Source organism: Kryptolebias marmoratus, linkage group LG4 (assembly GCF_001649575.2).
Source record: "Kryptolebias marmoratus isolate JLee-2015 linkage group LG4, ASM164957v2, whole genome shotgun sequence".
Lineage (NCBI taxonomy): Eukaryota > Metazoa > Chordata > Actinopteri > Cyprinodontiformes > Rivulidae > Kryptolebias > Kryptolebias marmoratus.
Genome location: NC_051433.1, coordinates 17,867,200 through 17,880,740, shown reverse-complemented (window position 1 = coordinate 17,880,740; position 13,541 = coordinate 17,867,200). Strand labels below are relative to the sequence as shown.

Genomic DNA, 13,541 nt, shown 5'->3' with positions numbered 1-13,541 from the left:
GTGTGTGTGTGTGTGTGTGTGTGTGTGTGTGTGTGTGTGTGTGTGTGTGTGTGTGTGTGTGTGTGACATTAAAGACATGGAAGAGATGCACAAACCCCTCAGTGACAGAACAATGTAAGTTCGTACCTTGTCAAGCTTTGCTTCGATTTCGACCACATCCGTCTCCACATCATCGATCCCAGCCCTGCGCAAAGAACACAACACAGTTAATTAAATCTGTTTCTTTCTCGTAATGTCATTTCTGAGAAAATGAATCACATGTTAACCCGAAAGACACAGTCAGGACCAAGAATCATTGCCTTGTTGGGCAGAGATTCCTGGGGAAGGGCACAATAAGAAATACTCAAACAAATTGTCAGAGAAACGATTTAGGAAGGCTGTGTCCATGGCAATGAACTGAAACAAAACAAGTGGTTAAAGGGAGGAGAGATTTAAATGTATTTTACAGAAAATGAACAAACTATAAAGCCACTGAAGATGTGTACAGCCTACGATGATGGACTTCTGTGAATTCACGAGCCAACTTGTCTTTAACGATATCTGTGTTTTAGCCCTCTGCAAATTAAGCTCCAATCAGGCACCAAACATCAGTGTCTCTCAGGTTGGAGCATTAATCCTGATGATTAGATCGACAGACGCATCTCTCTGGAAGATTAGTGGCCACAGCAAAGTGGTAAAAATCAATAAATGACATCATGCAGAGACACGGACCTGCACTTCAGTCTCCAATAAATGATCAACCTGGCAGCAACGACACATAAAGATTCAGCGTCACCTTTAGAAATTCAGTCGCATTTAATAAATAACAGCAACTACATTTTAGCACATTACTTTTAAACTACTTTTCTTTATTTTTTTCATGTCGGCGTCTGTTCAGCAGGAGGATAATGGGTTGTGACGGCCCTCAGCAGGACTGTGTCAGGTGGTTTGGGTGGGTGATCGCTCTAAATCGTCCTTCCCCCCCAGGGGTCTTCTTCCATTACTGCACAAGTACACACACAGACAGACACACTCATCCATGACCACACAAGCAGGGTCAGTCGTTATGGCAACCTCTTGTATGTGGGCCACGGAGGTTGTCTGTGAGGTCTTATCAAATCAATTTTATTTGTCCCCTTTGCAAACTCATAGGGGCAAAAGTAGACCCAGTAGTATTTCTGTAAAATGACATCTCTTGATATAAACAAATCTAACATGTTTTTAGTTTTAGTTTCCATTCCTTGAGTTCAGCTTAAAGCTTTGTGGAACATCCTGATGAGGCCAGAGATCAGCATCACACCCTCGAATCTGTTGCAACATGTCGGCCATAAACCTTGGTGGAGAAGGTGATCTCATCGCAAAACCCGAACTTCACCTTTATTTTAAACTCCTCTACACCCAACAGCTGATCTCATACGTCACAGAAGAAATGCGGTGCAGAGACGGAGACCGATAGAATCAACACCACCTGCCAAGCTGGTTTATTTTCCGAAGGTTCGAACTTTGCCTGTGTCTGTTTTACCCAGCGGGAGGGTGATGTCAGGAGGGGGAGTCAGCAGAAATCAGTTATCACCTGCTTCAAAGAACAACATTCCCAAAATGCCTCTTTGCTCTCAAAAGTTCCCTGCAATGTGAGGAGGTTATCGACTGCAGCCGAAGGCAAAAGGACAATCGTGTTTTTCTTGCTCTTGTCTGTGTTAGTTTGTCTGTAGAGACAGCAAAATAACTCACGAACTATTACTCAAATTTTAATGAAACTCCCAGAAAGTAATCATTGGATGTAAATCAACAACTGTGTACCTTTTGGAGCCAACTCCATACAAGATGGCTGCCACAGCTAAGCAACCTTGGCAAACGCAAAAAAGGCTTTAACTCAGCCAATTTTACAGATACTGAGCTAAAACCTGGTGTTGTAGTAGATGACCATCATCTCCAAAACACACTCAAAGAACACCATAGTGTGTGACATCTATTAGAGTCAACACTGTCTGTCTGTAAGTAAAGTATCTCATGAACCACTGAACAGATTTTAGTAAATTCTCACAAAGAAATCATTGAGCTCTCGTCTTTCATCTCTCAAACTGAAAGCATGTCGCATTCTGTGTGATTTACTGCACTTCACCAATATATCTGACAGACATTCATTTCTGCTGGAAGCGAGTTAGGAACACGGCAGCGTTCTGCACAAACACGTTCCACTCCTGAGATCTGTGTCAAATCCAGCAGCATCCTGTTCCCCATTAACTCACTCGGACCCAAACAGCATCACAAAAAACAGCTGTTAAATCTACAGGATAAGCTCATTACTAATGTCTGTTGTGTCCTGAGCAGCACACACTGCCAATAAACACCAAATGGGATTGGATATCATGGATCAACAGGCAGCACTTGATACAACGTCAGTCAAGACTCCGTTGATTGAATTTTTTAGTTCAGCACAAGGTGACTGTACTTCTGGTTTTTGGTAACTCTTACTTGGAATTACTGCAAATGTACAGTATATTTTCAGTTCATCTTAGTCCTCATTTACTCCTAGCTCTGCATCAAACCCTTTAATAATGCTTGCTCTAACTGAGTGTAGAGCTGTGGGATTAAACTAAAATTGGAGTAAAACGCAGAGCGCAGAAAACGCTGGAAAATGTGGGACTTCTACGGACTGTGGTTGTGTCCTAAAAGGGATAGTTTTAGATCCTTTGAAGTAGGGTTACATAGGTAGGTTATGAACAATCAATACCTTGCTTGTTGTAGATAACTCTTTGAATAGTTAAACAGAATTTAATTCTGACCAAAACAAAAAGCTAACAGATGGTCTGAGTGGTGCCAGGACCAAAGTGGATTGGTGGTGTCTATATGCTTGAGTATAAGGCCTTTACACTGGCATTATTTTTGGATGACATGGTTAATTAAATAAAATGGTATGATTATTTGCAAGAACATATAGCCGCACTAGCAGCTAGCTGTAGAAAAAGTTAGAAAACCCTGAAGAAGTGTTTAAAATTGGACTTGTTTTGAGATGGCAGCCATCCACCCTGGTCTTGGTCTCACTCAGACTAGTTATTAGCTCATCAATCAAGTAAGAATAAAACTCTTTCTCCAAAACAATGCTATCCAAAGAGCTATCTGAAACAGGTAAGATACTGACTGGTAATAACCGTTCCTCAGAACCCCATTTCAAAAGATCCGAACTATTCATTTAAACAGCGAAACACCTCAAAGCAGCTTCATGGATGATGATGATGATGATGCAGGGAACTCAGAGTGGGGGATGGGCTCTCACGCCCTGCCAGCGTTGGCATACTGTACGTGGTCTGACGTCTGACATCAGCAGCGTGGAGGGGGAGGGGAGCCTCAGGAGCTCTGAGCTACATGTGCGTTGCAATCATCAACTGTCCACACAAGCGCAGTGAGCTTATTCTGATCCTCCACAGTGCTGCTGAACCGTAGCATGAAGACTGCATGAATCTGAGCCTCCCATGTCAAGACTCCACATGTCACACAGCATTTCGTCCGCATCAGCATCACTCCAAGGACTTAGGAGGAGCAGAGGCAGAGGACACAATGAGTTTTAAAAAAAATAACACCCTGTAGCCTAAAAACTCAGATGAACAAAGATGTTCATTTGGAAATTTCTTCCTGGCATATGAGGAAGGTGAACCTTCAGAAAAGAGGGGGTAAAAAAGGCTGCGAGTTAAATTTTTTTAGGCTAAAACGCAGCATCTCATTAAGTCTAACATCTCACGTTTAAGTCTCCCCATGAATGTGTTCGTTCTGCATTAATTCAAGGTCAGCCTGCGCTGCATCCTGATCTGAGTCACTGACCTAAAAATATGCACACATCCTCACAGCTGTGCCTTATCGATGCACTTTTATCTAACAAAAACATACTGTAGTTTGCTAATATATTCACCGATAAATAATTGTACGTCAGCAGGATGTCATGGAATCATTCTTGCTGTCAGCGTTTCAATCTGACTCAGCAGCACGGGACGGACGGTGACCTTGTTTTCTACTTATATCAGCCTGAAAGCAAATCCACTTTCTCATCTGAAAACTTAGTCACATACACATAAAGAGAAACCGAAAATAAAAAATAAATGCAACACATGCACACTGACCCAGTAACCTACTAAATACACGACTATGTAAAAAATGAAAATATAAAAAAAAAAACTCTTAGCTTGTTCAGACAAAACCCCAAACTGTCTGGAAAACGTGTAAAAACGAATCTTCATTCACACAAGCAGATGTTCCTCTTTGACAGTGAGATTCAAAAGTCATTTCAAAAGTATTTATTAGCTGCTGAATCATGAATGTTAAGAAACAATTTTATGTAAAATAAAAAATGATGGAAAAAGATCGTCCTGCACATTTTGCTGCAGTAGTAACAGCTTCAGGATTTTTTATAAACGTGTTTTTAGCAGCATGATTTTATCACGACACACTGAATAAAAAAAAAAATACAGATATGTCAGACATGACACGCAGTTGGGGCCCCACATTTATATGCAAATTAATCAGCTGTCAGAGATTTTGACATGTATATTTATCTGTAAATGTCACCAAGCAACAGATCAAACTTTATATTGTGAGCAACGTCGGGAAGAAAAGTATTTGACAGACAGTTTAATCAAAGAAACCACAAAGCATCAGACATTCCTGTCGAGGCTGCTCACAATTTGCAGAAAATTGATTCATTTCTAAGCAATAAACTTACCACAGTCAACAAAGTGGCTGATTGCCCTAATTTGTGTCATCTTATTGCTACATATAAACAAACTTAGATCTAAAAACCTGTTCTGGATCCAAATTACAAATTCAATAATGTCTGTAATGTTTTTAAAAATAGTATTTTACATATTGAATAAGATAATTTATGAGTTTTATTACACTACTTGTAAATATTCTGTATTTATATTATCGCCCGCTGCCAAAAGGCGAAAGAGAACAATAATGTGTTTGTTAAAATAACTCCAACAACAGGATGGATTTTATTGAAATGTTCAGGAAATGATGAGTAAACGTCAGGTAACTGACTTTAACCAAAGCATAAAAGGTTTCAACTGAGTCAGTTTTACAGATATTCAGCTTAAATTAGATGTGTACCTGAGAGTCATTTAGCACATACTCTGAGAATGACATCCACTGAGATTGTGCATAATGTCCTTTCCCAGGTTTGTTTAAAACATTTCTCAGCATAAGATAAACTTAGCATATAACTCACATGAAAGGCGGCGGGCGATATGCATTTCTTTAAAGAAAGCTGGGCCTTTCACTTCTTTGAGGCATGGGACATGATTTTTGTAGCTTGCTTTGTATTTTTATGATCTGATAAATCAAAAGTCCTGATGTTTTGAAGCTTCCTGAACGAACAGATTTAAGCTGAATCTTCTCATTAAAAATAGAATAAATGCTTTTGTTATCCTCCACCCACAATTTCCAGACTAAACACACACACACACACACATCAAAATTTCCTCATACAGAATTCCAAGTGGTGGGTTGCATGGCAACCAGTCACTGACCCCAATCTCCATGGCAACAGGCATCACCACTATTACTCACGCTTTTTTTCCTGACCAATTTTCTCTTTGTCTGATCCATCTGAGCAGCTCCTTGACACTATTTTAAATGTCATCCTTTTAAAAAAAGAGAATATTATCTCTCGGCTTGTGTTCTTTACTTCAGAGAGGGGGGAAAGAAATCCTCCACCTGATGCAATCTTTGTCACTAACAAGCCAGAGTGTTATGGAGTGAGCTGCTGGACCTCCGTAGTGTCTGCTGCCATGAGGAAAAAGCCTAATTACAGACTGATTTGTTCAATTGGTCACTCATGCTTGCTGCAAACATATCTATCTCGCTAACACACCTCGGTTCTCCTAGTAATAAGATGTTAGTCGGTTTGTATTGAGTTGTAGGTTTTATTTAATTTTTCCCAGAATGAGATGCAGCTGAGAAATAGTGTCTAAATGAAATGAGTCCTCTGTGTTTGCAGATGACGACCGCGTGATTTGATAAAGCTGATCTTTTCCCCGGATGTTGATGGAGAGCAGACGCAGGTGGTGTTTGGGTGGGGACAGTAACGGCAGCCCATCCCTTCAGCTCTTTGTTCTTCCAGTTTTCAGTTGGAGTCTATTGGGAAACCAGTCTTCATCACAACAATTAAACCTTATTCCACTGATCCCGAACACGAGAGCCTCTAAAATAGTCTGCTGCTCTGTTTTTTTTTTTTCTCTAACAACATTCTCCTCCCCCCAAAATCATATTTCCCGTCTTGTCTTTGTTTTAATAATAACCGCCTCCTACTGTCCATCTGTTGATCTGCCCGTCTCCCGTCTGTGAGATTCCTTTAATGACTGATACCACAAAGTATGACAGTGTGACTAACTGCAATGAACAAATTCTTATGTGCAGATTTAATTTCTGAGCTCTGATCAAATCCAGATCAGCAAAGTTTATAGATCGGATGTTGAGAAATCAGTGCCAATGAATCGTCTCTCTCTCTCTCTCACACACACACAGACACATGTTCAGACTCAATTAAAAGAGCCTCCAGTTAATGTTCCACACAAAAACACTCACGCTCACCCAAACAGGCCGCCTTTTACACCGACAACAACAACAACCCGAGCCGAACACTAGCATCTTATGTGGAGCAAACAAAGATGCCTTCACTGCTTTCTGCTTTCCCCCCTGAAACACCCCCCAACACACACACACACTCAGTCCCTGAAAAAGCATTTGACTGGACCGGCGGCTGACGAGACAAAGAGAGCGAACACGATGCTGACACAAAAGAACAACAAACCCGTGAATCAACACCTCAGTAATATCTGCAGAGGTTACCGCAAGAACTCACTACACTCTGCAAAAACATGTGTCTCCCACATAGCCCACCATACAATAACATGATGTTTTTATTTAGTGGTTCATGGCTTCTAGAAACAACATAGATTATTTCTTTAAATCCTTTTCTTTTGTATATTTTAGAATTATCTTTAGTCCATTGAGTTTAGGAGATTAGAGCTCATTACAAAAACCATGCAAGATCTTATCAGCAGCTGTAATAAATGACAGCAAGAGTTTCAGCCAAAAGTGTCTCGTAAAAGTATTAATATCCCTTGAACCTTTCCGCATTTTATCATGTTACAACCACAAAATTCAAAGTATTTCACTGGGATACAAACATAAAGTAGCACAGGATTGGAAAATGGCACATGGTTTTTAAAGATTTCATAAATAAAAATCTCAAAGTGTGGTGTGCGTTTGTATTCAGCTCATTTTTTGCCCATTCTTTGACGAACAGCTGCAGCTCAGTCAGATTGGACGGAGAGCGTCTGTGAACAGCAATTTCAGTCTAGCCACAGCTTCTCGTTGGATTTAGGTCTGAGCTTTGACGGGTCCATTCTCACATATGATTATGCTTTGGTCTGAACCCTCCCACTGTAGCTCTGGCTGGATGTCTCAGGTCGTTGTTCTGCTGGAAATTAAACCATCAGACTTGAGACTTTTAAGCTGCAAAAGTTTCCAGTCTTTTGCACCCTAAAACAGGTTTTCTTCCTGGATTGCCCATTGTTTAGCTCCTTCCATCTTCCCATCAACTCTTGAAAACCCTGTATCATTTTTCTTCCACTTCACAATTAAGCATCACTTTCTGTTGATCTATCACATAAAACCCCAGTACAATACTTTGAAGCTTGCGGCTGTAATGTCGAAAAACATGTGGAAAAAGTTTAGGGTTATGAATACGTTCTCAGTGCTCTGTGAATGACTGTAAATATGTCAGGGTGCACGTTTCTGCTCATTTCTTCTTCTGCACAATTCAACTAAACAGCTCTTCAAAGTGACTCCAAGAAAGAAGTCAAAGTGTTTCTGCTTCTCAGCAGCTGTCAGACCTCCTGCCAGCTGACCCCACTGAAGCAAAACATTCACCCAAATAAAACGTATGTGTTATCTTTACTCACAAGCAGCCATTCTGCAAACTGCCCGCCTGTATAAACACAAAGCATTTCTGAATATTTCTGGCCAAGAAGTCTTTTGGATGTGGAAATGTCATTATAGCCATTCCAGAGTGCATTCCAGCAGCAGGCCAGCAGGAAGTGCGCTGGGAAACGTTCCCTGCACGAGTGTGAAACAGAAAAAAATCGTTTTCCCTCTGTTGTACTGTAACCTCCACACAAGCCAGGTGGAGCTGCTTTTTCTTGGAAAATACAACAGTGTCTCTCCTTTCTTGCCAAGAGAGATAGGGAGGAGGCTGTGATGGTGGTGGTGGTGGGGGGACAGGTTTCCACAGGAAGTTACTTTGCTGACTTAGAAAAATGCAACCTTAGTTGCATCATCATCCAGTAAAATAAACTGCACTGTTGCCAGAAAGTAGAACGAGCTCAGATATCGTTTTAGAGTGAAAAGATGATTTCCTCCTTCCTGGTAATTCTGGCTGCTGCCAAATTTCTGCACACTTACCAAACTCTCTGTGAGTAACTTATTTTAGCACTTGACTGACATTTTTAATCACTTGCTGCCATAAAGGCCTGGCGATAATAATGCAATTGCCTGCATCTGTGTGTATGTTAGCAAAATATTTCACAAACCACAGGATACATTTTAATGTAACTCAGAAAGTTATTATTGAAGGAACATTCACAACTGATTGACCTTTGAAGTCAACACAATTCTAGATGGGCGCCACAGCTAACGAACCTTCGGAAACACAAAAATGGCTACAATTCAGTCAGTTTTACAGACATTGAGCTATAGTTTGGTTTGCTTGTAGCAGGGAGTCATCCACAACATGTACTTTGATTGTACACGTGATTAAAACCTTGGAATTACCTGTTATAGTCAACCCTGTCTGTCTGTTTGTTACCAAAAATATCTCACAAACAAGAAAACTCCCAGAAATTATCACTGTATTTACATATATAAATGATTGTTTTTGGAGTTATCCTGATTCAAGATGGCTGCCACAGCTAACTGACCTTAGCAAACACAAAAATGTCTATAATTCAGACAATTTTGCAGATACTGAGCTATAATCTGGTGTGGTAGAAACTGAGAGTCACCTCTAACACTCTAAACTCTCACTGATCACCTGAGATCCTTGTTAACTTTGGCATGCAGGTGATAAACATTCCTCCAGGAAATACTAGGAATACTAGCTTAGAGTAAACAGAATAATAAAAAAGTGGAATAAAATATACTATTGGGATCTCATTTCAAGCCGATCTCAAACCTCTTGGTTGTTACGGAATGATTCTGAAATTTCAAAACATTTCAAATCTGACAAAAAGGAAACGTCCGCAGCTGTGGCCTGGCCAGAGTTTGTGGTGTTTTGCTGTTGAACCATTCACGGCTCAGGCACAAGTTAGATCATACTGTGAATTCCTTCCATTCGTCCCAAATTAAGGGTTTAAAAGGAAAGAAAAATGGAAGATGATGGGGTGAGCAAGCAACAAAAATGTCAAGATTGCACAACCGGCAGCAACACCCTCTCTGCCTGAAACCAGCCTATAAAGTTTGTGACTAAAGTCAAAAAACTGTGCTGGCACAAGCTAAGCCACGCATAAAGCTCTCCCCAATGAACGCAATCAACAGGAAGCTTAAAGAGGACGGTATGGAAGTGGGACTGCGCGCTCATCTTAATCCCTAACCTCTTTAACCTTCACTCATCTCCCAGTGGGGTGTAAGCAGCATCACGCAGATGCAGCCTGCATGTGAAACGCAGAGGAGGAAGGAGACCCCTGTGGTGTTTAAGCTCTTTGTTCCCAGGACTCCTTTTTGTTGCTTCCGCCCTTTCTGCATCCATCTGAACCAGAGACGGATCATGGCGAGGGATGAGAGTTCGAGTAAAAAAAAAAAGGAGATGCGCTGCAAGACAGTTAAAAGAGCAGACAGATATTTTCTGTCCTTTATGGAGCCATCATAATGACCGCAGTGTAAGACAGGCAGCAAAGACCCGCATAGTGTCTTCACTCATTAGAAAATGTGAATGGAAACGTTTCTACAAGAGTTTTTCTCCCTCCCAGATAGACACACAAAGCATTATTTTGAGGATACAGTCGCTCCTTTTTTGTTATGTAGAAAAAGAAACAGTTTATCTGTGCTGGTGGGGCTGTAAAGGAACAGAAGTACAGAATTCAAGGAAAATGCTGTCATTAGGGCATGAATCACTGTTATTCTCTCTTTGTGTGCATTTAACAGCAACGTTAGCACACACCGGAGGACTCAGCTGACCCAGTCCTGAGGTTAAGTTCAATAAAAAAAAGAAAAAAAGAAAACCACATCACAATAACTACAAGCTTCCCATTGTTCAACTGAAAAAGTCCTACTTTTCACTGTGAAGTAAACTAAATCATCTCATCATACAGGGATGAGTCAACAACAACAACAACAGATATGATGATCTTGTTTTGCTGATGACTAACATGACAAACCCACACGCCTGAGGCTGAGAGCCAGGAAGAGAATCAAAAATCAGGCGGAAAGTCCACAGTGTTCTTTTTGATATTTCATCCGTTTCCCAAGAAAACAAAGCTTTCAGGTTTTATTACAATGAGATGAAATCAGATAGTAAATCATCTCAAATGCGCAGATATTTAATTTTAATCCGTGCAAACACCTGGTTGAACCTCTGTTCGGGCGAAAACAGGAAGAGGAAACTGTCCCATTTACAACTGTCAGAAAAGACAATAAAGTAATCACCTCTTGTTCCTGACTACTGTATAAAAACTGAAGTCTGAAAGAGGACATAATACTGTAATGATGGATGGATTTACAGGTGAGCTTAATCTGCATTCTTTGAGCTTTACTGAGTCACTGTGATAGTTTCAAAACACGTGTGACAACTTTCCTAAAGAATGTCGGCACTAGTTTAACTTGCCTTTTGCTTCACTTTTAAAATACATGCACACACCTGTTGAGCATAAGCCAACACAAATATAACATTTACATACTGCAGTTAGGCAAATGTGTACACATACTCACACAAGTTTGTATTTTCATCCTTATACGACACTGTATTGACTTCCATTCATTGCTATTGTTATCTAACCTTAACCGTTGTCAGCATGTGCCTAAGCCTAAGCCTAACTGGGACCACTTTACAATAAGGGTGTCCTTTAGATTACTAAGAAATGGTTAATAATGAAGTTATTAATTAACTTTTATTATTTACACTTTAGATTTTAAATAGCAAACATTTGTCAGTAAGTTACCTGCATGTAAGCACTGAGTTTATAAGGATTTGTTTTAGCATATAAAGTTAATTAGTATTAAAATAAGGAAGATTAAAACATGCAAAAAAATTACACCTATCTGAATGAATAAGGCGGTAGATTTAACCAAACAAGTGAGCCTGCTTCAATGTATGAAGAGTGTTTATAACTGTTTTATTAATGCTTATTAAGGGTTTACAACCTGTTTACAAACACATCCATGACCTATTTATAAAGCCTTAATAAATCATTTATAAAACAGTACGCTTATTGTAAAGTGGTGCAGCCTAACCTTAACTCAATACTCACCAAAGTTCTAAACCCAAAAATGATGTTCCACCATATTAGGTCCAGGCTTTGGTTCTGATTCCAGTGGTTTGATAAGGTCCTATGAAGGTAATAAAATACAAGTAGAGACACACACACACACACACACACCTGGCTGATTGTAAAGGTTAGAAATATGATCCCACTGCTGAGAATCTGATATCAGAGATTCAGAGATTTATTTAGCTGCAGCACTGAGAGTTATTTCTCATTAGAACATTTTGCATCAATGAAATTTGAACAAAATTTAAAAAAAAGGTTAAAGTTAGTTTTTTTTAAATAAACCTTTATTAACCTTCCAATGGCATTCGGGTCAAATTGACCTGAAGTTACAAGGGCTTCTCTACCTCTCTTCATCTCTCTTTTTTGAGTGCTTTAGGAGGGTTAAATGCTATGTTTCGCTCTCATCCAGGAAGCCACTAAAGGGGGTATCTCACTGAGCTGTGACTGCTGGAGACTAGATGGCAGCTCAAAATGAAGCAAGATGTTTCTCACAATGGACAGGTTGGTAGGAGCATCTTTGGTTGGAACAGTATGATAGCATTTGTTTATATTTATATCAGATCTTTCTTCCCACACCGAGCAATAGAAGCATACTTATTAATGTGTTTGTACTGTATGCGACTTCATGTACACGTGTGAACACAAGCAGTGCATGTGTGTGTGAGAGAGAAGGGATGTTTCCTCTGAGCCAGATGTGCACCAGAAGAAAGAAGTGAGCTTCGCACAACAAACCGATTTCATTTTGTTGTCTTTGGCAGCGCTGAGCGAACATGAGCGGAATAAGACTCCTGCTGACACCACAGTCAGATCTGCCAAAGAGGAAATGACCACAGATTTACACTTCTATCCATCTAAGAATGCTCCATCAATGTCAAACACTAACTGAGGCTTGGCAGTAATGTCCTGATCATCGCGCTCCCGCAAATCAATCAGATGTTGGCCAAAAAGTAGCTCAAAGTCTGGCTTTTGTTACTGGGTTTAGCTGTGAAATACTGGCTGCATGTGTTGTACAGAAGTACAATTCTGTTCAAAATTAAAAAGAAAAAACAACAAGACAACCCAAAAATGATTTATTTAACCAAAAGAAAAAGAAATGATATAAAGTCTGACCAGTTGTAGCTCTTCCGAGCATGTACACATCACTCTAACAAAATCTAGTCATAAGTAATACATTTCAGCCATTTCACTGTTCAAAAAATAACTTTTTTATGTTTTAATGGTCTTTATTGTTTTACCTCATTAAAGTGTGTTAGCAAACAGGGGTAAACATTAGTTTTGTAAAATTCATGGATTTGTCACACAAGGTATTTTGATTATCAACACTGCAAGTATGTGACGCAACAACGAAGTCCCTGAGAGCACACAAAATGTAATCTGATGAATTTGTCTGAAAATCTGCACTCTCAAGATCCAGTAAATAAATGACAGAATATTAAGTCCTTTACAGTCACACAGCTCAGGTGTAAAAGTCACACAAGACACCGTTTTTATTAAGTGGCTGTTAAATACACATGTCAGACATGCATAAATACCCCCATTACTTACTGGTTTGTGTGTGGCTGTGTGTGTGTGTGTGTGTGTATGTTTAGATGTTTCTGAGAAAAGAACTGGAATCTGCTGAAGAAGCCAAGCAGACAATGTGACCTCACAAATCAGACAAATGTCGTGTGAGATAAACATTTATATATGCAATTAAGACTTGGCTCATTCAGCAGTTCATTCCCTCCAGAGTCTAGCCTCTATCTCTGTTCGATTAAGAAGTTGGTTTCAGGGAAACTGCAAAATTACTTGTCAGGATTTTTACATCTAAACTGAAATGCTGAAACTTTTCCCTCAGTACTAGTAATGATTATTCCACATAAGTGTTACAACAAATGACAAGTTTTGCGTTACAGCTGATTACATGGGATTAGTGGTGTCACAGAGGTGGTAGAGTAGGTGAAACTGGATAGAAAATGAAGGGAAAGTCCTGGAGTGGTGGAGTGGTATCCTTTTTTTTTTTTTTTTTTTTTTTTTTTTTTT

At 39.7% G+C, this 13,541-nt stretch overlaps 1 protein-coding gene across 9 annotated transcripts in view; it reads right to left on the bottom strand.

Moving 5' to 3' along the window:
* The window catches only part of acap3b (ArfGAP with coiled-coil, ankyrin repeat and PH domains 3b), a 58,688-nt gene that overhangs the window by 31,906 nt on the left and 13,241 nt on the right, over nt 1–13,541 (bottom strand). For all 9 annotated transcript variants that reach the window (XR_005233064.1, XR_005233067.1, XR_005233065.1 and 6 more), the window contains exon 2: nt 127–184. Coding sequence is in view for 5 of the 9 variants with exons in the window: in XM_037975199.1 (XP_037831127.1) it covers nt 127–184 (58 nt within the window). In the remaining 4 variants the exon portion in view is untranslated. The remainder of the gene's footprint in view (nt 1–126; nt 185–13,541) is intronic.